This window comes from Neofelis nebulosa, chromosome 1 (genome assembly GCF_028018385.1).
Source record: "Neofelis nebulosa isolate mNeoNeb1 chromosome 1, mNeoNeb1.pri, whole genome shotgun sequence".
Lineage (NCBI taxonomy): Eukaryota > Metazoa > Chordata > Mammalia > Carnivora > Felidae > Neofelis > Neofelis nebulosa.
In genome coordinates, this window is record NC_080782.1 from 31,356,647 (window position 1) to 31,383,498 (window position 26,852).

General features: G+C 44.0%; 1 protein-coding gene across 1 annotated transcript in view; it reads right to left on the minus strand.

Annotated features, from left to right (window-relative positions):
• LIFR (LIF receptor subunit alpha) overlaps positions 1-26,852 on the minus strand; it is a 73,233-nt gene that overhangs the window by 39,123 nt on the left and 7,258 nt on the right. Inside the window, exons 2-4 of the mRNA XM_058718024.1 lie at positions 9,628-9,788; positions 7,870-7,984; positions 5,314-5,453 (exon numbers count right to left, since the gene is read on the minus strand). Of these exons, the coding sequence (XP_058574007.1) occupies positions 5,314-5,453; positions 7,870-7,984; positions 9,628-9,769 (397 nt within the window). The 5' untranslated portion in view covers positions 9,770-9,788. The remainder of the gene's footprint in view (positions 1-5,313; positions 5,454-7,869; positions 7,985-9,627; positions 9,789-26,852) is intronic.

Below are 26,852 nucleotides of genomic sequence, written 5' to 3' on the forward strand. Positions count from 1 at the left end.
ATCTCCCAGTGTCAGAACCCCCGATGCTGGTGGAAGTCACCCACCTGGGGATGCTACGAGCTATTACTGGTGTGGGTATCTGTAAACAGCAGCAAGACCATAGGAATGACCAAGGCATTAAGTGAGGATGCCAACAGGGTACCATGCAGATCTGTGAAGTACTCAGCAGGGTAAGAAGTCCTTCAGAAAAGCTAGTTGAGCTGTGGCGTGCAATGCAGTGCAGAGGGCTGGGAGACATAATGTGATTAAGTGGGAGACCACTGGAGAAAGGCTGACCAGGGTAGCAAGGATATGGATCGTGATACCTCATCATGTGCATGAGGGATATGGAAAAGGAAAAACCCTGATAGGCACTTCAAAGAAATGACCAGATCGAAGAAATGAGGGATTAGCATAATGAGAAAGGGAAACATCTAAGATTTCTTCAAGTTTCTAGCCCAGAAAGCAGGCAAAAGGAATCACTGACATTGGGAAGAAACGGGAGGATAGGCTCTGGATGACCAAGTGTCTGGGGAGGTAGAGCCTACCAGTGGAGAGGTCTGCAGATAGCAAGTGAGAACGGGGACCATCAGCACCATGGACACAGACTCAAGAGGAACTCTCTGAGTGTAGCTGAAGAAATGAACTTGAACACAGACTCAAAATGGCCAAAGCTTGTTTGAGAGCTACCAATAGACAGTCACAGCCTCAAGGAGCCAGAGAACCCCAGCAAGAATCCTGAGAGGCACAAGGAAACCAGAGAAGATAGAGCATTGCTGAGACCAAAAGAAATGGGTTGTCATCTGGGCCAAATAAAGGCAGTTCATAGAGGAAAACTGAGCAAAGACCACCGACATTGGTGAGGATACTGTTAATATTTGAGAGAGAAGTTTGGGAGGGCAATGGGCTCTGAAGCTGCCTTACAAAAGAAAAAAAAAAAAAACATGCTCAAGGATATAGTATCTCATAGGGAGAAAATGGTAAATTTCTTACTTTTCAAAATCTTCAAGTCTCCCTACCTACAAGGGATGAGTAAATTACTAAAATAGTTTGGCTCAATGAAAAACACATAAGATACGAACCTGTTCTGTTCTATGAAACATAGGCTTCTGGTATGAAGGGCAGACAATGTTGGGATTCTTTCCTGCATGTTCTCTCTTCAAATAACAACGTGAAGGTAAGTTGAAAGAAACCCAGAGACACATGTTCTTGGGGGCTCACCCCTCTCCTAGCACTTCCCCAAAAAGCACAGGGGCCAGTGAAATAAGTCACGGCAAGCACAAACTGCAGGACTTTCCAGAGGTAGGGTAGCCAAATGTGCTAAGAACATAGCACTATATAACCTATATTTGTACTATACAGCCTATAACAAAAGTAGCAGAGCAAATCAATACAAATTAGTCTTGGGATTTACGAATAAGTTCGTAATAAATTTAGCTGAAATTTGCTGACCACACTGCTCTACACTGGATCTGTGTAAAATATTTATGGCTGTACAGGAAATAGTACATGTGGATTCAAAACCTAACCACTATGTAGCAAAGTCAACAGTTTCACAGCTACATGAGGACAGTGGAGGATGCTTTACAGGGCAAATTTTAAGTAGGAACTGCTTTTAAAACAGAAGGAGCCACTGGGGCATCTGGGTGGCTCAGGTGATTAAGTGTCCGACTCGGTTTCCGCTCAGGTCACGATCTCACGGTTCATGAGTTCAAGCCCGGCACTGGGCTCCAACACTGACAGCATGCAGCCTACTTGGGATTCTCTCTCTCCCTCTCTCTCTCTGCCCCTCCCCCCTCTCAAAATACAATAAATAAACTTAAAAAAATAAAATAAAACAGAAGGAGCCACTATATCATATACCTGAAACTAATATGTTAACTGGAATTAAAATAAAAACATACTACTACTACTACTACTAATAATAATAACAATAAAACAGAAGGAGCAAACAAGGAGCAAGAAATTCAAGGTGCCAGTGTGATCACCCAGAGCAGAGGCTTCTAAGAACATGGTTCTTTCAAGTGTTTCAGGATGTCATGATCCAGTAACTTAAAGATTATGGGAGCATTTACACAAAGGCAGTATTTGTTTATTAAGATGCTCCCTCCCTGAAAAGTACACGTAATTTACATGTTATCTAAATAGAAGTGGGCTACTCTTCAAAACACAAGTCATATACAGTATTTTAAGCTAAGGAAGGTAATAATCACAATTATACAAATGAAAAGATTAAATACACACACACACTTTTCTCACTACTTCATAGTATACATCCTCAGAGTAAAAGGGAAGTTTCCCTAAGCTCCCATGAACTATCTATTATCTGCATTTCTTTCCAGCTAAAACAGACACTTGAGGACAATATTAATTTGCTTTCTAAAAAACAGGAACTTTTCAGCTGGGAAAGAAATGTAATCATTTGTGTTTATTTTTTAAAGCAAGTACATCTATACCTATAACCTCCATGTTCTTCTTCCTCAGGACATCAGAAGATGGGGGCTTCCCTAGTTCATTTATGGGATCTACATGATTTTATTCTGCCTCAGACAGATCCATACTTTCAGGTTATTTTAAGAAACTTAAGACACTAAAAGTCTTACAAAGACTTATTTTTGTGCTAGCCCTGGCCAATTAGAAGCTTATTAAAAAAAAACTGTACACACACACACACACACACATATATATATATATATTAGTTTTCTTTATATGTATACTGTTGAAAGCATCTGAAGAAAACTGAATTTCTCATACTTTTTTAAGTAGCCCAATGCCCCAAACTCCAGATCCTCTAACGCACAACTGCACCAACATTCCACAGCTTCTCCTAAACACAGCCGGTACTCAAAGATTTGCTGATGCAGCCACCTCCCTCTCTTATATTCATCTAGTTTACTTTTCAATTTTCTTAGCAGTATTATCATAGTAGTAGCAGCTTAGTATTGGGATACTATTAATCTAATATTCTAATCACAATCAGACCCAATATTATTAAAAATGCTATCAACAAACTACATGATATGTAAAAACAATGAACTATATCATTCTAGTAAGTCATCCAGAATCTCACTAAGTGCCTTATTACATAACACATTGATTTGCCTTTCTAGTTCTTTAATTTTTTTTTTTTTAATGTTTATTCATTTTTGAGAGACAGAGATAGAGCATGAGTGGGGGAGGGTCAGGCAGAGAGAGAGACACAGAATCTGAAGCAGGCTCCGGGCTCTGAGCCATCAGCACAGAGCCTGATGCGGGGCTCAAACCCACGGACAGTGAGATCATGACCTGAGTTGAAGTCGGACGCTCAACCAACTGAGCCACACAGGCGCCCCCCCACCCCTTTCTACTTCTTTTTATCCAATACTGACATCTTCAAGCAGCTCCCAGACAGAATCTTCTCAATACCTACTGAAAAATCAGACAATACAAACTGGCTCTCTGACAGAATCCTGGGGAATTTTTTAAAAATCTGGAATGAAATTAAGTTAGATTCCTCATACTTTACTACAAAATAATTCCAGATGTGTAAAAGATTTAAATCAAGCATGATAATAAAACCAAAATCTCAGAGAAAAATAGCAAGAGAGTATATTTATATAAAAATGAAAACCATGAAGTTTAAATTTTAAATTTGGGCAATTATTTGTAGGAAATATGGCAGAATTAATAACAATATTGAGAGCTCTTGTGAACTGATGGAAGAAAAGCTGAGTTTCAACACAAGAGAAAAATGAGAGAGGATACAGACAGTTCAGAAAAGAATGAGAATGACTGATCATTTTTTTCCAAAAAAGTAATCACAGAAATGCAAAGTCAAAGTGCTCTAACTGGGGGCCACCAGATTGAAATGGCAGAACTAAGAGAAATTGACAAAACCCAGTCCTGGCAAGGAAGTGAAGAACAAGTCCCCTCTAGTGTGACGTTTGCAAAGAGACTCAAATGCAAAGAGACTCAAAAGTTTTGAAGAGCAACTGGCAATGGACATCAAAGTCCTAACAAGGGACTGTTTTTAATGCAGCTTTCCCAATTCTAGGAATTTAGCCTAAGGACATCATCACACAAATCAGAACACATATGTGCGAAACATGTTCATTAAAGCATTGGTTATTACACTGAAAGACCAGAAATAAAAATCTCAATGTTAATAATCAGTCACTTAAGTAATTACGGTACCTCCACTCAGTGGAATACTCTGCAGCCTATACAAATAATACAGATTTATTTAGATATCAAACCGAAAACTCTGTTTTCTGTTAAGCAGGTTACAAAGTAATAATATGAACCTCACTGTTTATATGTATATGCACAGAAAATATATTTAAGTGTTAACAGTATTTCTCTGTGGGTATTGAGATCATGGCTGATCTGTTCAAAACATTCTCACATGGATCTCACATACAGCTACAGAAAGAAAAGAACAAACATGGCTCTTCTCTCTTTAACTTAAAAGGCAGTGAGACAGATGCTAAGTTCCTGGAAAGCACGCTTTGTTATTATCCTTTCAAAATCTGTTCTATCTCAGACACAGACCGCTCCAAACATGCATCTTATCTATAAAATTGAACAAGTCACCAAGTTAATTATATTTTTCTCCTTGTTGCAAAGTAAGTCATCCTTATAAGACTCATCATAATGTCATTACAATGCCACGCCCTCACAGTTGTCAGGAGAGAAAGAAACCTGCTTCTCCCACCATTAAGAGTCAAGAGTACTGGGGTTTTTAAGGTCTCAGTGTGTAGCAAAATCTCCATCTCCATCAGTCTGGGCTATGTCACGAGGGTAACATAGGTCGTAGGCATTCAATCAACACACGTGTAGAAGATGCTTGCCACGTGCAAGGCAGTGGGCGAGGTGCCAGGTGTAGAAGGCACACTCCCTGCCCTACTGAGCCTATTTCTTGCAGAAGCAACAAATGCAGTGCCTTATTACATAACACATTATTAATGCAACTGTGAGAAATGCCACGAAGGAGAAAAACACACTGCCTAAGGGAATGTTAAGAAAGGAATCGGATCTCCTCTGGGAGGGGATAGTCAAAGACCACTTCCTAGAGCATGCGACACCTGAGGAATTCTGAAAGGTATGCAGGAATCAACGAAGCGAAGTGATGCCAAGAAAAGTACCCGCATGTGGAAAGGATCGTCAGCTCTGTGACATTTACTCTGACTCCTTCCTTCCTGATCCGGGCTATGCTCTGGAATCCACAGTATGGTTTGCTGGGGAAATGCAACTATTAGTCTAACAAGTGTAATTCAAAAGAAGAGTAAATTTCTGCCAATTACAAAGCACTGTTGCTGCCTTATTTTCAAATCAATTTTCTTTTCAAATACTTACAAACATTTTTTTCATTTAGTGTGAATTTACTTATAGGATTTCCAAAGTCATATAGACGATTTATGGTTATTTCATGATCGCCAGGTAAAAGAGCTGGGATTTTAGCATTTGTTTTCTCTGACTGATAACAAGAACGGGACCTGCAATACAAAAAATCACATTTTAATTAGTGGATAAAACTAACAGTGCAATTTTCATAAAAGCCTGATTAACACAAAATGCACCAGAAAATACTTTCTGTTCTTTCATACAGAAACACGATAGGTTACACTGCGTTTTAAGACTGAGAAAAGAGAGGTTAATGGGAAGTGCATCCACATGGAGGATGAATAACCAGATTGGGCCAGAAAGTCGAGTGATAAGCAGAGATGGTCATTTCAAGAAACTCAGGATTTCAGGATGCCCTTCACACTCCTACCAGCCTTCCCTCTGCAGCCTTCCCTCGAGCCGCACACGCCTGCTCCCCTAACCCCCCACCCCTCTACAGAAGACCATCACAGAGTCTCACGTGCAGATGCTGCTCCACAGATAGAGGACAAGAATGAAACTGGCTGTCTGTGGCCCTTCAAACGCACCCTCGACTTGGCCACTGCTCCTGTTTTGGCTCACGGTTTGGTCTGAACAACACTTTCTCATCTGCTCTGTTTCCAAAGCTCTTCCAGTTCCCCACCCATTATCCCTTGGACAAAAGTCATTCCTCTCCTCTGTGGTTTCATGGCCCTCTGAACCTTTCAAGAGCGCATTTATATTATTTTTACCGTTATTCATGTATATTTCTAACGTCCCATGCAAATCTGAACTCAAGCAAAGGGACTCTGCGGTGTCCCGGCGTCCCGGCGTCCCTGCCCGGCACCTCGCGCGGGCCTCTCCACGTCACTTGCTAGGAGGGACCACCACGGAACAGGTCGGCTCACCTGTTCTCAGCCTCACAGCGGGAGGCTTCGTTAGGTGTCAGTAACACAGAACCACCTGAATTCGCTAAATCGTGCTATTCCATAAGTTCCATTACGCCACTGAGCCCCTATCCTTTCAGGCTGGAATGTCCTTCTGTCCTTTTGCTGCTGAGAAGACCGGGAATTCGTACTCCGCAATCACCCCTCCAACAGCCTCTCCGGCACCCCACGCTCCTCAGTCAATGCTCCGTCGGCCCTTCACATAGAATTTCCGCATTTCCGGCAGCACCTGACCCACAGCACTGCTACGATTTGTCTCCTGTGAACAGAGAGCCAGAACAACTCCCTCTCCCTGTGGCCTGAGGTGAGCCAGTCATGTTATTTACCAGGTTTGTCAGGTTCTCCCAGACCTGCTGGACTCACAGCAGGACTGCACTTCCCACTCCTCTGAGGCAAGGCGTAGCGATGCGACTTTATTTGTGGAGAAATGGGAGTGAAAGTCACATCTGTCACTTCAGGAAGGAAGCTGTGAAAGCCAGCACTTCATGCACTGGAGGGTGAGGGAGCCCTAGGCCGGGGGCCCTGCGGAGAGACTCGGGGTAGAGATGCCAGCTGGCCCCAGAGGGCCACAGGCCGAAAGCAGGTAATAAGCCTTTATTTTCACAGCAAATAAGATGTTAGAGCTGTTTCTGCAACACAACCAAGCTCCTCCTGGTCGACAAATTCCCACAAAGCTTAGACTAATGCTCAATAAATGTACACCAAACGGGGAAAACCTGAGTATACTTAAATGCAGACTTATGTCAATTCGCATTAGGACCGTCCATCAGCCAACTGGCCTCAGAGCCGTCGTGCTGAACAACTCTGGTGTCGCTGAACCACTTTGCCTGGGCCCATGGAGTCAGGGACAGTGAAGAGAATGTTCTGGTTTGCAGAGAGCCCAAAGGCCTCACCTCCAGGCTTCGGAGCTTGTGGCCTTCTCCAAGATCGCCCCAGAGGGGGAAGGTGGTGGGACCTGCGACTGGCCTGCTGATGTCCACTCTCCCTGTCCCTACATTAACCCCAGGTTTATCCAGGCACACTACCCCACCTCTTATGCAAAGAGGCTTCCTCATTTGACTGACTTCTGCCAAAAAGATGCAAGCAGGTACAAGACGTGTTGTGTGGGACTTCTTACACCCTTCTTTTCCTCACTGCTTTCTGGAAAGGCAGACATGACGGCCACTCCTCAAGCATCCTGGGACCATAGACCCTCTGCCAAAGGTGGCACGGCAGCATGACAAAGAGGAACCTGGGTCTCTCATCAACAACCATGTCAGCCTTGAACTGCCTACTCCAGACCTGACCTTTCCCGTTTGGCAGAGTCAAAACCTCAACCTAACTGATCTAGACAGATGGTGTGGGACAGACCAGTTAAACTTCTCTACAGATCAGAATCCACAACATATTCAAGGTGTGTTCCATACTTAATATTCATATAACAAAAGAATCAAAGTTTTAACCAGGAGAAGGGTTTTTTTCCACTTTGATTGATGTAAGATTCAGATTTTTTAGGAAATAGCTAAGATTTAAAATTTCATTAAAAAATTTCTAGAACAAAATCTCTATGTTCTACAATTGAAGACCTTTAGGTTACAGCTAATAATCAAAGTATCTCTATTACCTGCTTTCAATGCAAACTTCATAAATAGTACCATGGCCTGCTCCAGAGGGTGCTTTCCAAGAACAGTCCCACACTTGCAAATTGTTAGTTATACACTTCAAATCACGAGGAGCCCCTGGAGAAGGAGAGAAACACACACACACACACACACACACACAACATACTTAATAATTTAACTGCACTGTAAAAAGGTCAATACATCAAATCATCTTTAGTCATGAGTATGAGCCCATGTGTCTGCACAGGAGCCAGGTTCTTTCTGCAGGACTGACTGCAGAGTCACAGGAGGGACTGGTTTTAGATTTCTCTTTGTAGCTGTGGATTAAAAAATGAGAGGAAACCGATGGACGTGGGCCAACCACTAGACCACTTAGGGACTGGGCCTCCATCAAAGTCCCACCTCCAGCCACTAAGATAAATGCAGGGAGGGACGGTAGAGTCAAGGATGAGACCCAGAGAGGGCCTAGAAGATTTTTTAAATAGCCCCACTGGCCCCACTCCTTCCCCCAAAACAAATAACTACTAGTAAAAATTACGTGTTCCCCATGCCCACAAACACAGCTTCTGAGCACTTGCAGCCATTGCTGTCTCTTTGCCTGTTACCAGGCTGCTACCTGCATGGAAACCCCATAACCAATCTTTAGATTTTTATGAAGCATATGACATTTACACAGTAATGAACTGACACGAGTCTGAAAAATATGTCTTTTGTGTAGGCCTAAACAACTGAAAAGTAACAAATGACTCAGAAGATTATAATCCTAATAGTGCTTATTCATACCTATAAAATAATATCAGGTCATGGAATACAGAAGCACTATACAATGAAAAATTATCATGCTGAAAAGAAAATGAAAAAAAAGGAGGGTACGAGAGGGAGGACAAAAGGCAAAAGGAAGGAAGAGAGGGAAGGAGGGAGTGGATAAAGCAATTATAGTGTAAAAAAGAAGGTTATTCCCTCTCAGACTCTATATAAATGTCTCTGAAAAAGATTTTTTTAGTTTTTACACACGATTGGCATGGCATTTAGGAAAGCAATAAATTATAAAGCTATTTACATGACAGAAAAGAAAAACGTTAGAAATACATTAGAAATTATCAGTAATCATAATAAAATTATTCAACAGTGATCCTGGGGGAAAAGTGATGTTTAATTATGGAAATAATATTAAAAATAAGTTCAGGGGCAAAAGGATAATGTTCTTCATAAAAATAAGTGAGGTAGTAAAACTACACAAACATTTTCAATATATTTAAAAAAGATGAACACAGCATTTTATTAAAGAAAGATATTTAGATTTCATTTATGTGACATTCAGAAAAGCAAAATTATAGACAGAACATAGGTCAGTGTTGGCTGGAGGTGGGGAGAGAGGGGCTAAATACAGAGGAGCATGGAGAATTTTCTAGAATGAGGAATGTCCTACTTCTTGATTGTGCCAGTGTTTACATGACTGTGTACATTTGTCAAAACTCACACAATTTTATCCTAAAAGGGTGAATTTTATTTTATGTAAATAATACCTTAATTTTTTTAAATGGGGCAAGAATATTTACATCTACCTTTATGGGCCTTTATAAAAGAGAACAAAAAGTACACAGAAAAAAAAAAAAAGATTGCAAAGAAATGGATTTTAACCACAGAAAACCTGAGGGGTTCAATAAAGACACAGGATCACCTCATAATCAAAACAGTAATGGCAAAAAATAGCAATGGCATTGCAATCAGTTTATTCTCCAAGACTCAGATGTACTTACCCCTTTCCTGGCTATTTACTTGATTCATTAAATACAGAAGAATAAATGTTAGTAAGAGCCACTGGAAACTTGAAGTCATCCTTATCCTTTTACCATCCACCATCCGGGATGGTCTTCTCAAACGTAAGGAAATGTTCATCATCCGTGCAAAGCAGTCAATCCTAGGCGAGGAGAAGAGTTTCAAACGGTGCCCAAAGTGCTCCAAAGACCCCTCGTACTGTGCCCACCGGCACAGAAAACAGAGCCGTGCGAATACTGGAACATACTCTACATGAACAACTTTGTGCACACGAGACTCAAGCTGCCCGGGCTTCAGGAGATGTGAACATTCAGACACAGCGGTTGCTTCCGGGATCCGTCACAGGCTCAACTTTCAATGACAGCCGCTCGGGGCGCCGGGGTGGCTCAGTCGGGTAAGCATTCAACTTCAACTCAGGTCATGACCTCACGGTTCTTGGGTTCAAGCCCCGCATGGGCTCGGAGCCTGGAGCCTGTTTCAGATTCTGTGTCTCCCTCTCTCTCTGTGTCCCTCCCCCACTGTGCACGCTCACGTGCGCTTGCCCACTTTCTCTCTCTCTCAAAAATAAACATGAAAAAAAATTAAACAAACAAATGATGGGCTTCAAGTTCAAGATTATAACCAAGCACATATTTATAACTCTCCACTCCAATACTATTCAGTATAGAAAAGCAGAACATGAAATTGAAGTTTTGACAATTTTAAACGATGTACGGAATGACATTTTAAATTTTAATTAACATAGTCATTTGTGACAAGTCATTATTTCTTTTTCGTTTATACCGTGATATGTTTATGTTTCATATAAACTTAAATAGTTTACAGAAAGAATTAGGATAAATAGTAGTATAGCGGGTTTGCAGATGTGACCAAAGTATTGACAACACAGAAATGATGAAAGTGTACCAAACACCGCAATGGGAGGAAAGGGGCTGCTGGTAAACAAGAAGATGGGCAGAGATTGAACCTGGTGTGCCATGGGGAGTGGCTGCAATGCAGGCAGGCGCTGTTCAGCCTGAGAGCTCCCAGAGACACTTGTCAGCAGCAAATGCCTAGAGACAGGGTACCAAGCACTGGGTCCCCATCCAGGCACTGGAGATACACACTGAGCCATACCAAGTCCTGGCCCTCGAGGAGCCTGGACTCTAGTTGGGAGATACACATATACAAACAAATAAGAAATTTCAGATCTTGAAAGGTGCTTTAAAAACTAGAAGTCTGAGGCGCCTGGGTGGCTCAGGCAGTTAAGCTTCCGACTCTTGATTCTTGGCTCAGGTCATGATCTCACAGTTCGTGAGTTCGAGCCCCTCGTCAGGCTCGGCACTGACAGGAAAGCCTGCTTGGAATTCTCTCCCCCGCCCCTGCCCCTCCATGGCTCTCTCTCTCTCTCTCTAAATAAATAAACTTAAAAAAACCCAAAAAACTAGAATAAGTCAATGTGTGTGAGAGTGTGTGAGTAAGTGAAGATGTTAGCTAAGCTGAGGCCTGACTATAACTAGAAGATGGCCATGATAAGAGCAGGGTAAAGAAAGGCAACAGCAGATACAAAGCCCTAAGAAAGGACAAGCTTACTAGGTTCAAACGTCAGGAGGAGGGGCCGGGGCTGGGGCCAAGAGGAGGTGGGCTGGTCAGGCCACAGAGGGCCTCTGGGCCATGGAAAGGATATGGAGTTCTGAGAAAAGAATCCACTGCTGTGTTTTAATCAGGGGAGATCCATGATCTGACGTGCACTTTGGGGAGATTTCTCTAGCTGCTACTTGGAGGGTGGGCTCCAGGGGAGGAGAGAAGAGGCAGGGAAACCATAGTGCAGGTGGCATCACCACCAGTGGTGAAGGCTAGGATTCTAAGAGCAGACGTGGAAGAGGCAGTCACATGCAGGCTCTGTTCTAGAGATGGAAGGTCTTCCCAATGCACTGCAGGCAGGACAGTGTGGTGAAAAAAACACAGATTGGGGCTGAAGCCCAGCCGTGCTACTCATTGTGTGGCCTGAACCTCTCTGTGCCTCAATTTCTTCATCTGTAAAGTGGGGGTGATAACAATATTTTCCTCTTAAGTTTTTTGTAAAGATTAAAGGAGTAAATAAACGTAAAGCACTTAGCAGAGTACCACACATGTGGTAAGTGGTATTGAGCGTACTCAGTGTGTTGTGTGAGATAGAGGGAAAAGACAGGAAGCAAAGATGGCTATCAGATTTGGTGGGAACACAACAATGGAAGGATGGTGGTGCCATTTAAATCCTCTCTGGGTCCATAAAGAGGGAGGCAGCGATTTACGGGGCTGTTTACAGACAGTCTGTTTGTAACAGAGATTTGTTTAAAGACCTCAACTTTGATGTGCTCCTACTCCCCAAAGACACATTCCCTGCAGAATGTAAAAGAACTGTCCAGGAAATCAGAGTAGCTACCAAAGACACAGATATCCAAGAGGAAAGGCTTCCGCATCTGACACACAGGGGTTCCTCAGAGGAATGACGTTCCCATTTGCTGCTGCTGGGATGAAGCCCACCACACACGAGTCCTTCCAAGGCACTGAAAACTCCTTGTCAGACCTAACAGTGCCTCGTTTTTATACTGGAACAGACAACCAAGGGTCATAAAACATACAAGCAGAGCCCAAAACAATGAAAAGAAATTCCAAATAAACAGGGTCACCAGGGCAAAAATAAAAATTACTCCCAGAGAAAAGGGATAACGTAGAAAAGAGGAAAACTAAAACACAAAGAGAAAACCCACCTCTAAATCGTATTCTCAGAATGAACAGGACTCGGCCATAAAAACAAGAAGAGATGCAATGAAAAAGGAATAATCAGGAATAAAAATAGCTCTTATAAGTTAAATGTATTGGCTGATACTAAAAGTTTTTTAAAAACGGATACAACATTGAGAGCAATCTTTCAGGAAAAAACCCAAGACAAGAACAGAACAGGTGAGAAGAGATGTTAAGAGCAGGGACTTGAGAGAGGAAAAAGGATCCAACATCTAACTAACTGGAGCCCAAAAAGAGGATTCAGAAAACACTTTTCTTAGCACACACAGATGGCAAGACTTCTTCTCAGCTACTGCTGAATACTGTCAAAAACTCAGAACAGAAATCTCGAGGAGCTTAAATAATTATAACCAAAACACAACAAGAGGCACAGGCACACATTTCAAAGGTGTTCAGCCATTTTCTGGCTGAATAACTTCCTAGTCACTTCTGGTGTCAACTCGCTCACATATTAGAATGAAAATGTATTCATGGAATGTCTAAAATGCCAGTTGCTAAAGTTACAGAATTATTACATAGCCTATGCAGGAATAACTGAATCAAGGAGCCCCGGAAGCGACCAAACCGTAACTAAAATAATCACACACCGCATTCACTGACTGGCTAAACATTAGCTTGAGGTGAAACAGTCCCTCACTGCAAGTTTACAGTTGTTCTAGAAAGGAGACATGTGTCCTGTGAAGTGGCAAGAGGGGTATGTAGGCAGGCGAGCTCTGGACCAGACCCTGTGGACGCAGACTCTCCTCCTGGCTCCAAGGCTAATCAGCAGCATGACTGAGGCAAATCACTTGATCCCTCCTGGCCTCAGCCTCTGGGACTGCAGCACAGAAGCCGCCTCTACTCGGGGCTCAAGCGAGAAACTTCCCAAAGTCAAGGTGTGATATTCCACTCCTGTTGGCAGGCAACAAGCAAGCAGATACACCAGCACAAGGTCAGCGCTGACAGCAGGCAGTGATCAAGGACACCACTGACGAGGTCAGCGAGCATCAGGCTGGGGTGCTGGGTGTGCTCAGGAACAGGACAATCAATGGCAATGCCACCAACACCTGCTTAAGTGAACACACGCAAGATGATAAAGAAAACTTTCTTCTGTCCTTAACACTTATGTAGCAAATTCGAAGGAAGTCACTTGCACCATATGATACGGTGCTTGTGATAGATCTGACTTCACTACTAAGCAGAGTTTCAAAGGGACTCACTTGAGACCATAATACATGAACAGAGCCTTCTAATGAACTTTAATGGAAAAAGGACACGTGAAACTGGTCTTTGCTCCCTTCTGATAGAAACATTGCCAGAAATTTACTTTTTTCCCCACCGGATGCCTTATTCCTAGAGGAGAACACGTTTTTAGAGAGCTTTAGGAGCTGATTTTCAAAATGAGGCTCACTGTGGCTTGCTGCGGCAGCCCAGTGCAGCAGCACATTCCTGGAGGACAAAAGAAGTGACAGGCCACAGGGGCAGGCACAAACCGGAGCTCCCCGCCCAGCCTAGAGGTGGCAGCAGCGGGCCTCATGCTGCCAGATTTTATTTTTCAAGCCAAGGGGTGTATACGAAAAGCTCAACTTTGTAAAATGTAAGGAACTAACTTGTATTTTTTAGACATTCTAAAGGCCAAACAAAATATGCCTTCAGAAGGTACCCCACCGGTGGGCCACCAGTCTGTCTCTTATGCAATACAATTATGTTAAAGGATTAAAAAACGTCAACAAATCTTCTTTTTAAGAAAACAGATCAAGCAGAATCAATTTATAAAATTGCTGGAATCGAAAGGAAAAAATCTATTTTTCGCTGGTTTAGTTTCTTTACGTTGCGTCCTGACTTCGCGTAGGCTGCGGAGAAGCGCAGGCCAGCCCGCGTGCAGTGCTTTCCACCCCTCCTGGGGAAATGGAACCTCCACGTATGCACTCGGTTTGCTTCCTCCTCAGCTTTGAGAATCCTGGTTCCAATCTACATGAGGTTTTGGTCCTTTCTGCTGAGGACAATTAGAAAAGAGGGTTGAAAAGAGGGAAGTAAAGCTAAAGGCAGAGAAGGACCAGAAACTGCGGTCCAGACAGATTTTGCTTGATCTGATTTTTCTTCTGGCGGGGTGGAGGGAGGAGGGGCAGGGGGGTGAGGAGGGAAGGGGAAATGTGGCAGAGAGCTAGTGTATCCTGCCGGCAGGACTCTCCCTACAGTGCCCGGGTGGCACTACAGCCAGCGGGAAGGGGCTTGAGAAACACCTGTTCAGTCAGGGAGACATGACTGAAGATGACCCAGAGCATCCTTCATCCCGAGAATGTAGCTTTTTGTCATCACCATGAGATACCTCCTGTCACCGATTCAGAAAAGGAACTGCACACTGGAGGAGAAAAGCCACTTAACTACAAGGCAAGATCACCAAACCTACAGGAGAGATGCTGGAATGTTTACCCCCAAGCAAGGGAGACTGAATGGAAAGTAAACAGTATCCATACTGCTGATTCATACTCTTTTAGTGTCCCTTCTTTATTCTTTTCTATTAGAGGCCAAAAAAAAAACAAAAACAAAAACAAAAACAAAAAAAACAAAAACAAAAAAACGTTGAAAAACTGTGACCAGCAACTAGTTTCCTAACTGCATTCCCCCGCCTCCACCTCCCCTATACACGAGATCTTCAGCTCCAGGGCACTGCCTTTGAAGAAGGCTTGGCAGGAACATAAACTTCTTTGCAGTTAGGGAGACGCCACTGTGCTGTTAAATCAAGTGTGGGGATTTGAGTTGAGGGAGACATACCTATGAAAAACACAAACCTGGCTGGTTTGGAAAGGCAGACGGAGACTAGACTGTGTAGGAAAACAGTAAAGGTTTTTCAGGAAGAGAGAAGCTTGAAGGAAGTGGTGTTTTGGGAAGATTAATTAAGAGAGAACTGCAATAACAAGGACAAAGAATTGTTGATATATATATATTCACTGCAAAAAAGTCTAGTTCTCAAAGAGCCGGGCAAGTATTCAGCACAGTGAATTTACAGTTACAACAAAGTACATCACTGAGAATAACCGTGTAAAAGAAAATTTCAAAAGCTTCCAGGGAGGGGAAGGCCATCCATACAAGGTTTCGGGAATGAGACACTATGGGAACAGTTCTCTAAAACCAGGATGCTAGGACTTGCTGCATGAACCCGACCAGCCCTCCGCCAGCACACGGGGACAGTGACAGCACTATCTTCAGAGCGGGCTGCAGAGGAGACACTGGGTGTGTGGTCCACAGACACAGTGGGGGAGTGGGGGGGAGTATCAGACTTCTTGGCATTGAAAGCTAAAGAGAACATCTACAGAATCTGTGCAAAAATTATTTTCACACTTGAATTCTATTCTCAAACTACTAATTACGAGAGATGATAAAATCTGTTTTATAAAGCTATGCCAGAACTCAAAAGCTACACCTCCACGCACCTATTCTCCAGAGGCTACTAGAGGATGCGATTCACCAAAAAACGAGGGAGGAAACAAAACATGAGAGAAATGATCCATGGAACTGTAGCCCTGTGCCCTCCCCTCTAACAGTTACCATTTCCAAGCTGCCACACCCCTTCACAACTCCCTGTATCTGCAAGTATTTCCCTTGGGCCTGGAATTCCTTTCTGTATGGCTTTCTGTCGCCTCCTCTCTTCCATTCACTTGGGAAACTCCTGGCAGGAGGTAGGAAGAGCCCAGGGCGGCCTCTGAGATCCCTTCTGGGATTCCCCGGCAGGTCAGTGGCTCCTTCTTCTGCTTCCACGCTTTAATCACATCTCTAGTTCAGGGCTTGCACAAACAATGAGCCATGGGCCATGTCTGCTTTTGTGAATGAAGTTTTACTAGCTCACGGCCATGCTCATTTGTTACATGCTGCCCGTGGCTGCTTTCACATTATAGTGTTAGGACTGGGCAGTGTCCACAGAGACTGCATGGCCAGCAAAGCCTAGAAGATTTATTTACTACCTGGCCTCCTAGGGAAAGCTTGCTGACCCTGGCTCCCAGGCATCACTTCCCAGTTTTGTAATTCCTCCCACAGACTCCAAGTTCCTTGAGAGGATGCTGCCTCTCTGTTCACCGTAAGCCCTCACTGTCCGGCACGGCACCGACACTCACAAGTTTAAGCTGGCTGATGGCCGACCCAAGGACTGCCCAGCCCAGAACACAGAGTCGGAGCTGCAGTTCCCAATCGACGCACTGAGGTGCCCCAAGGCACAAAAGCAAGCCATCTGGGATATTACAGTGTATTTTAAATTTTCAAAGGAAACAAAGTGACATCACTGTCCAACACTGTCAGAACCTTTAGCTCAAGTTAGGAAGGTAAGTCAGTTTCTGTTTCTTTCTTTTTTTTAGAGAGAGAGAGAGAGCGCACGCACATGCAACACACACACACACACACACACACACACACACACACGTGGGGGAGGGGCAGAGAGAGAGGGAGACAGAATCCGAAGCAGGCTCCAGGCTCTGAGCTGTCAGCACAGAGCCCGATGCGGGGCTTGAACCCACGAACTGTGAGATCATGACCTGAGCCGAAGTCGGATGCTTCGCTTAACAGACTGCTCCACCCAGGCACCCCAAGGTAGGTCACTTTCAACACTAGGCGATGCTACATTCCTCTCAATGACGTCACTTATCCTGCAAAGACAGGGTCATTGGGTGCTGTGATAAAATACAAGCACCACCCATCCAGATATCAACGTACAAATGGAAACAAGGGTGGCAGTGTCCCGACCTGTTTCCAAGGTTTGAGAAGGTATGCAGTACCCACCAACAGGTTCACACAAGTGGCTTTTGAAGAATAACATCAAAATATTATCTTTCACACATGTGGCTTTTGAAGAATAACATCAAAATATTATCTTTGTTTTAAAAATTGATACACGTTATTTTTCCAAACCGCTACTAAAGTGTCAGGTCATAAATACTAAGTTGTCTGGAACTAAGTACTTCACAAAAAGAGCTGTTAGGCATTTCTTTGGACCTAGCGGCACCATGAAAACAATGAAACATCAAGAGCCCTGTGAGCCAAGAAATATTTGGGAATCTGAGAGACATCTCCACAGCCTCCGGATTCCATTATCCTGCTCTAATCTGAATCTGCGTGCAGGAGAATGATAATGAAATGTGACTTGCGCTATAAGAATATGTCTTCGTGAATTCTGCAGGATAGCGTTTCCCCAAAAGTGTTCCTCGGTCTGACTTTTTGTTTTTCAGGATCTTTACGTTCCTCTCCTTCAGTTTTGACGATCTTCACTCCAGTGAGGGCTTCCCTGTTAATTCAAGGGGCTGTTCACTATCAACTTCAGCATGTCAAAACAATTTTGAGGGGCGTGTGCGTGGCTCAGTCAGTTAGGCGTCCGACTTCAGCTCAGGTCACAATCTCGCGGTCTGTGAGTTCGAGCCCTGCGTCGGGCTCTGGGCTAATGGCTCAGAGCCTGGAGCCTGCTTCCAATTCTGTGTCTCCCACTCTCTCTCTGCCCCTCCCCCATTCATGCTCTGTCTCTGTCTCAAAAATAAATAAACGTTCAAAAAAAAAAAAAAAAAAGAAACAATTTTGAGTACACCCCTCTGGTGTCTAAGACTCCTCTGAAGACTCCCCATGGTTCCAGCTGTCAAGTTCCTGGCCAGCCTGGTAGACAAAACCCTTCAGAGCCATCCCCTTCACCCCCCACCCTTCAGCTCCACACATTCCCACAGGCCTCAGGACCCCCCTCCAACCACTGCCTCTTGGGATGCTCCACACCCCCAACTCCTCCTGTGCTTCGGGATCCACCAGACACTCCACGGCGCTGCCGACTGAGGTCTGTACATTCGCCTCTCACCTCCGCTGGGCGGTCAGAGTCGCTGACATGCAACAGCCTTTGATAAATGTTAACAATGTCTATCACACCCGCGAACTTGTTTTTGCCTTCTATCACAAGAGTTAAACGCTCTATTATTATAGTACAGAAACAACCTGAAGAACACTCCTTCTTGGTCCAAAATCAGCCAAGGGATCTTCAACGTGCTGGGGAAAAGCACGATAAAAGCTTACCTTCCAAAAACAATCAGGAACAGCTCGTTCCCCAGTACCTGCTTCCCCACACTCTCGCCAAGATCAAGGATTTTTTTTTTTTAAATTTTGATCTCTTCCATCTATTAGGCCATAAATGGCATTTCCTGAATATGTAGTCAAAACTACCTTTCACGTGTCTATTGGTAATCTGAGATGCTTTATGAATAAAATGCTCATTCTGTCTTTTGCCCATTTTTCTAATTAGACACTAATCTTTTTCTCACTGCTTGATAAGAAACAGCCTAACATCACAGCCCAGTATACAGATGGACTGCTACATGCACTGCACATATTTCCAGCTTGTTTTCTTACTTTCTAGTGAGGTTTTGTTGGACTTTCATTAAGTCAGGTTTCCCAATTTTGTACTTTCTGGTTTCTGACCGTGAACACTTTCTCATGCCGAGTTGTAAAAATGGTCACCCATCTAATCTTCCAGTACATTTAAGGCTTTTAACATCTGAAACTTTGGTCCTTTTGAAATTAATTTCGGTGTACAAGAGGAGTCGGGACGCAGGTTCCCCTGGCCCCCAAAGGTTACGCTGACCCTAACACCACTAATTAAAGAATCCATTCCTTCCCCCGTTTACTAGAGACGCCCATAAGAGAGCATTCCTTCTCAACTTCCTTGCTGGGAAGGGACTCCCTTAGCCCACTGTTCTTTCACCCTGTGCATCTTCACTGAACAGCATCATCTATTCGGTGGCTTTAATCATCGTTCACAACTAATGATGTCCAAATCCGTATTTCTAGGACTGGTCTCTTCCCAGCTACAGATGAACCATCTGTCCACTAGGCAACTTCTTGTTTATCTACACAAATCCACTCAAACGAGGTCCTTCAGGAATGACAAATATTTTGACGCTACATATCCACTTAGAGATTTCACAGATCCCTCAAAAACTCCACAGGTATAAAATTAAACTCAGTTTCCCTTCCCAACCTACTCTCTTGCGTCCCAGGTCTTGTTCGTGGCACCAGTCTCTCCTGGGTCACCCAAGCGAGAGTCACCCTTAACCCCACCTTCTTCCCCACCTCGTCCACCTACTCACGAGTTTTACCTCCTACACGTGGCTCCACCTCTCCCCCCCAACCCTTTCCCCCTCTCTCCAAGGCCACTGCTCTGGCGGGCCCTCAGCAGCATCGCCGCCACATGTACTTTAATCACAGCTTAATCCATCTCGTGGCCTCTGGCTTCGGCGATGACTCACCTGGCTTCCATCAGCTTCTGCATCTCTAGCCCTCACTGTCCCTTCAAGCTTCAGGCCAACAGTCAGGAGGCGGCCCAACCAACTGCTCAGGCTGTACGTCCAAACTCAAACTCAAACTTCGGCCCCACAAGCTGATCCTCCTTCTCAACTCCCTGTCCTTGGGCGTCCTTGCCTCCTGGATCTCTCGCAGGCCATCACGCCCAGACGCTGGCATCACTTAATGTTCCCAGTGCACTCTGCACAAGTTCCACCTCGGGCATTTATTGTATCATACCAGGTATTAACGGAGGTTACGCTTTCCCTTCCTCCAACCCTCTCTTCCCATTAATGATGAGCTCCCTAAGGAACAGAGATTTATCTTTATAACACTCCTGCATCTGAAAGGGGTTTAAATGCACAATATATTCAAGATCTATTCAGTGAATTGAACGAATCCACCCAAATGGCATTTTTGGTGAGGAACTGAAAATATTTTCATGACACTCAATTATTTCTTTACATTCTGAAGAGGAAGCTGTATGGTATGTTTTTGAATGCGCCTGTCTGCGACAGAAAAAAATTATGAATAAAAAGATAAAATTGGCTCAAATTGTTGGCTTCAAAAAAAAAAAAAACATGGAGTAAAGCCATCCTAAAAGCCCTTTCTAAATTCTAAGAGGAAAAAAATGATTATGTAATAGTTTTGTATGGTTGCAATGCTGGTTTCAGCTAAGTCTACTATGATAATATAGAATGTACAAATGTTATTTTCAGGTATCATGCATTATTAATACATTATTTATCACAAGCAAGCACTGCTTTAAGTTCTTTAAATGCAGTATCATATTTAATCCCCGTAAGCACCCTATGAGGTCAGTATCATTATTCTCCCCTTCTTTATAATAAGGAAAATGATGCACAGACAGGTTTTGACACTTGCCTGAGGTCACACATGTTGTCAGGAACAGAACGTGGATTTGAATCCAGGCCTGATTCCCCCATCTCTAGACAATTACCCATAAATGAAAAATGTGCAGTGGAAAACTCACTGAACCAGGGCAACAAGTCCTGGGCTCCAGTCCCTACTCCGCCACTGACCAGGTGGCAGGTATGTGACCTCAGACAAATTCCCTGACGTCTCTAGAATCAGACAACTACTGCCCAGGCCCACCTCCCTCTACTTTCCATGTCCTAAGAAACGCACAGTTGTTTCATTCCTGGGGCACGCTGCTTTGTCACCGGGAACCAACGGAGCTAGAATGCATGAAGAGTGCTGGCCTCCTCCACCCTGCCCAGCTGCCCAGCTGCGTGCTGTTCCTGGGGAAATTCCACCTGCTTTACCAGGCACTTGCGGCTGTCACCTCAAGACAGAGGTCAGACAACCTGTGTTCAGGAACAAAACTGCAGACTGCTACCACCTTGCTGTTCTCCCAAGTATACTCAGAACTGGTTAGCTCCTAACCCAGCAGGTGCAAGCTCAAACCTACTCCGAGGACCAGCCGGACGAGGTGAGTGGAGCCGGCTGCAGGGAACAAGTGCGGAGCGGACAGCGGTGGCGGGCAGCCTGGAGCTCGTGCTGGACTCCCACATAACCGCCACGTGGGAACACGGGGCCCCTGAAGTCACAGACCTTTCTGACCCTTTTTGAAAAAAGGGACAGGAAGGCAGGTTTGGTTTGGTTTTGTAACGTGAAATCTCCTTATTTTTAACGCTGGCAACTAATTCTTTACAAAACACTATGCGGGCCAAAGAAAACATATCTGAAGGCCAAGTACAGTTCTTAGGGCACCAGTTAACAACCTGTTTTCAAAATGTATTGGCATTAAAAAATTCTTGACTTGTTGTTGAAATGACCTTAAAATATAAACGGTCTGAAGATTTATATTTCAGTGCACAGATATCGACCAAAAGGGGCCTGAATGTTTCTTAACATTGTTTGGGGTTGGAATCTCAAAGCTCTCCTCTCCAAAAGAATTCACTGGGTCCTTTTCTTTCCTTTATGGTATTCTTTAATTACAGATCTCAAAATCTGAAGCATTATTTTAGAATACGAATGCTTCTCAAAAGAAAAAAAGGAAAAGAAAAAGAATTAAAACAAAACCTTTAGCTTCAGACCACAGTCTACTACATCTTGTACAGATGTGGGGGCAGAGCACTGCACCTTACATTCACTTGAAACTTCTGAACAGGGGCGCCTGGGTGGCGCAGTCGGTTAAGCGTCCGACTTCAGCCAGGTCACGATCTCGCGGTCCGTGAGTTCGAGCCCCGCGTCGGGCTCTGGGCCGATGGCTCGGAGCCTGGAGCCTGTTTCCGATTCTGTGTCTCCCTCTCTCTCTGCCCCTCCCCCGTTCATGCTCTGTCTCTCTCTGTCCCAAAAATAAATAAAAAAAAAAAAAAAGAAAATGTTGAAACTTCTGAACAGAGTGGAACGGAGAATGAAAAATACAACAGAAATAACTGGTTTCCGGCAAAACCGTTTTGGAAAGGGATGTTCTGTGAGACGTTCCGTCAAGAAAGTAGGGTCTATAGACCAGAGACATGGAAGCTTTACAATGATCCTGGGTCAGACTGCAGGACATGTCAGGAAAGGGACCCTAGGCCAGTGTACTCAGCCCCCACCCCTCACCCCCTTACCTGATGAGGCTACTGAACTGGGAAAGCAAGCGTCAGAAACAGAACATATTTACTGAAAGGTATTTATGAACGAGATGAAGAGACACAGGTTGTACGCAAAAGAGTGAAGGGGGTTCTTTCACCATGTTCCCCAGGCTTACTCAAGGGGGGCCTCTTAGTGGATGACGTCACCCTGGACAAAGTTCACTGACAGGTGTGACACACTATTTCTCTTGACATTTTCATTAAGGAACTAGATGATGACACAGGAATCACATTCGTCAAATCTGTGGATGAAAAAAATGGGCAAAACAGCAAATATACTGCATGTAATAATGAGGATTCTAATAAACTAATCCAACAAACTAATCCAATAAGATAAATTCAGCATTCATAATTTCAGGTCCAAAATGACGCTGATGCTGACAATGACAACACATGTAGAAAATGAACACACACAGGTTGGAAGAGACCTAATTTAGCAGCCACATGTGGGAAAAACACCAAAGACTGATCAGTGAAATGGGCCAACAATGTAACGTAACTGCCAAAATAGTAACAATAAGGATAACTCTTTTGCCTCTCATTTACCACAATGCATAAAATCCTCTCCTCCAGTGGCATTAAAACTGGAGGATTCACTTTTAGTCTGAAAAATTAACAGGTAGGTAATCAAATATCAAGGTATCATTAATATGAAACAGAGACTATTATTGTCTTTATTATTGCTCAAACTATGAGAAGTTCTTGCTTCAAGGGCACCTGGGTGGCTCAGTCGGTCGAGCATTCGACTTGGGCTCAGGTCATGATCTTACGGTACATGAGTTCTAGTTCCCCATCGGGCTCTCTGCTGTCAGCGCAGAGCCCGCTTCGGATCCTCTGTCCCCCACCCTCCTCTCTCTGCCCCTCCCCAGCTCGTGGTCTCTCTCTCTCTCTCAAAAAAATTAAAACATAAAAAAATTATTAAAGAATAAAAAAGAAGTTCTTGCTTCAATATAAATCTCACACCACACTTTCTTATCCCATCTCGCCACAGGTGTACCTACTCCCTGTTTTTTTCTCAGCTTTACTGAGGTAGAACTGACAAAACTGTATACTTTTCAAGTGTACAACTTGATGTGTTGATATGCATGTACCCCGTGAAACGACCACCACAATCAACTTAACACGTCCATCGCTTCACACTTTTTTGTGTGTGCAGAGTGGACATGCTTAAGATCTGTTCTCACAGCAATTTCTAAGCATACAATACAAAATTAACTGTACTCGCCCTGCTGTCCATTAGATCCCCAGAACCTACTCACCTTAGAACTGAAAGCTCCTACACTTTGACCAACATCTTTAACCCAAGCAGCTACGTCATCGCTCCAGGCTCCACCTACCACGCACACTTGGGAACTCCTTGAACATTTAGCAACTTAAGGAGAAGCCATCAGTAGACCAGTGTTTGGGAGCTTTAAACGCATGGAATGCTTCTGCGCGGAGTTCAATCAGAAGCTTGAAAAAAGGGCACGGAGGGCCGGGCGCAAGAGGAGCTTGTGTGCCACCGCCTGGACACTGTTAGGACAACACAGACGAACTTCAGGGGCTGGGCCTGGCGGGGGCCCCTTCCCCTCGGCCTGCATTGCTGCAGTGCTCCTCACTGGTCTCCGGCTCCCCAAACCCTCCACGGCACAACCAGGTCACGTTACTGAAATGCTGGTCTCACAGGCCTGAAGTTTCCCACCAGTCTCACTGACCTACTGGAAAAGGCGCCAACTTTAGCAGGACACGAGGCTTTCTTAACTTCCCGATCCCACCTCTGCACACATTGCCCCCGCACTCAAGTTGCCCCAGACATGCCAGACTCGGTGGTCCTCTGGGTCACTGCACACGCTGCACCCTCTGCCCGGCATGTCCGTCCCACTCTTCGTCTGTTGAACAAACACCAGCCCATCCTTCGAAACGAAGCTCACGTTGCACAGCAACCTCCCCTGGTGTCTCTCCTTACTTGTCCCCAGAACTGAGACAACTTCCAGTTGCCATTTACCATCTAGATCATCACTGCTGTCTACCGTGTAGTAAAAAGAAAGTGAAGTATCGCTCACTGTGTCTACCAAAAGCATGGAGACAAAAGGCAGATCGGACGCACTCAGCAAGGTACGTGACCTTCACTGCACCTGCAAGTGTTTGAGCTTTTGGTTCCAGCAATAAATACAGCCCATGGGATGTGTGAGTACAGCAATCACAGCTTTGATTATCTGGAAGAGAGCTGAAAAGTTCCAAAACAGAGACGTCTGTAATTTTATTGAAGCTGGTGTTTGAGAAAGGGCGAGTGCGCTAAATTCGATGTCCAGCCGACAGCCTACCGTCAGCATGTCAACACGGCTTGGCTGCTTCCTACTCGCCAATGCATACTCAGTACATCTCACTGAGAGAGATAAAGCGTGTTTCTTTCTGCAAAGTGGTCTTTCCTCAACCAAAAAAGGGAAGCTAACTGCTGGGGGGGCAGGGTGGAGGGGGTAAAATGGACCATGCAAAGCAATGGTGTAGACAGGAAAAACGTGAGATAAATGAAGAATAAAATGTTGGCTCTGCTGGTGCCTCTGACCTGTGGCATGACTTAACCTTCCATGCATTTTGTAGACACAAGAAAAAAGGTTTGTGGGGACCACGTTCTTTCATCAGGCTGTCTGAGGGGAATGATACGCAAGGTCACTACCTGTGAAATTCCAAGGCTTCCTCCGTGACTGTTGGGTCTGCTTTACATCAGAATATTTCAACTGTTGCCAACTTAAAAACTGCCCTTACATTAGGAAATTACAAAATTAATGTCGTTTTATACACTGTCAAGTAGAAACATTACTCTAAAGTGCATGCTTTATTGTCCTCACCCTCAGTAAGAGTATGTGCTAGAATTTCTCAAATGGGATCCATGTATTCCATTCGGTCCTAAATTTACTAGTAGGAACCCATCACAGTAATTTTATAAAAGGTGAGCTCAGAAAGGCCCGTCCTTCACAGAAGACACACAGCAGCAATTTAGAGACTTTTAGCCTCGGGTATTCTCAAGCAGGTATAATGTAAACTGTCAGTAAAGGCGACAATAACCCAGTCTGCTCCTCAGGTGCTTTGTGGAATAAGCAGGAGGCACAGTTTGTTTCACTGAAAAGTAACATCACAACGAAGTTTCTTTTAAAATTGCAGGGGAGGAAATGAGGTCTACGTGGCTGTCAGCTGCGGAAGACCTTTTATTGAGTGTGAGTGTGCCTCCTGGCCCTGAACCGTCCTGGTCACCTCCCATGTCATGCAAATGATGGGGCATGTCTGTCCTGGGCGCTGCTGTGTACCTGATGCCTACCCACCGCCCAGGGAAAAAAGGCCCTTGACAGTTACTGAAGGAGTGAATCACATTTCATTCTGACTCTACAAAAGGAAAGATGACGAGACCTTGACCTTCAAGAACTTACTACTGTTAAAGACAAAAACAGAAGGGGGAAAAAAGCCTTCAATTCAAAATAAAATTTCTTGGCAATGGAAAGCATTTCAGTTTTAAAGTAAATAAAAATGCAGGGTGCCTGGGTGGCTCAGTCAGTTAAGCGTCCAACCCTTGATTTCAGCCCAGGTCATGATCTCATGGTTCATGAGTTTGAGCCCCACATAGGGCTCCACGCTGACAGTGGGGAGCCTGTTTGGGATTCTCTCTCTCTGTCCCTCCCATTCGTGTTCTCCCTCTCTCTCTCTCAAAATAAATAAACTTTAAAAAAAAAAAGTTTAAACTAAATAAAAATTCAACAAAATCAGTGACCAAAAGCAATGAAATATTTTGTCAGAATGTCCTGAAATGCTTTTCACAACAATGGGACTTGTAAAACAAACTATTCTGCTTAGAAATTCTATATTAATAGAAACATAATATTGGTCTTAATCATATCAGATAGGTGAAGTCAAGGTAACACTTATCAAACACTACTTCAGGCACCTTGAGCTAGACATTATTATTCCCATTTTACAGATAAGGAAAGAGAGACAGAACCTGCCCAGGTTCACACAACCAGTAAATGGGAAATAGCATCTGATCCCATTGTCTTAATTATATAACATGCTTTATATAGTGGAAATCAGGAAAACAGTGATAAAAAAAATAACTAATAGTCACTTGTAATTTCAACACACAAAGATAATCCTACCTAATATTTGGTGTATAATTTCCCTGACATTTTCCCATATAATAGGTAGAAAACTGTATACACATTCTGTATTCTAGATGCTCTGTCACATTCGCCCTCCAAAATAAAATCACCAAAAAACTTAGATCAATTTACACATGCATGCAGTGCCAGGGTGGCTCAGTCAGTTAAGCGGCTAACTCTTGATTTTGGCTCTGGTCATGATCTCGAGGTTCATGAGGTCGAGCCCCATGTCTGGTTCTGTGCTGTGCCAAGCCTGCTTGGGATTCTCTCTCTCTCCCTCTCATCTCACTCCGCCCCTCCCCTGCTTGCTCGCGCTCTCTCTCTCAAGATAAACAAACATTAAAAAAAAATTTTTTTTTACACATGCCATTTTACAATCTGCTTTTTCAGTTTGCAAATTCTGAATATCTTTCACATCAATAAATTACTCCC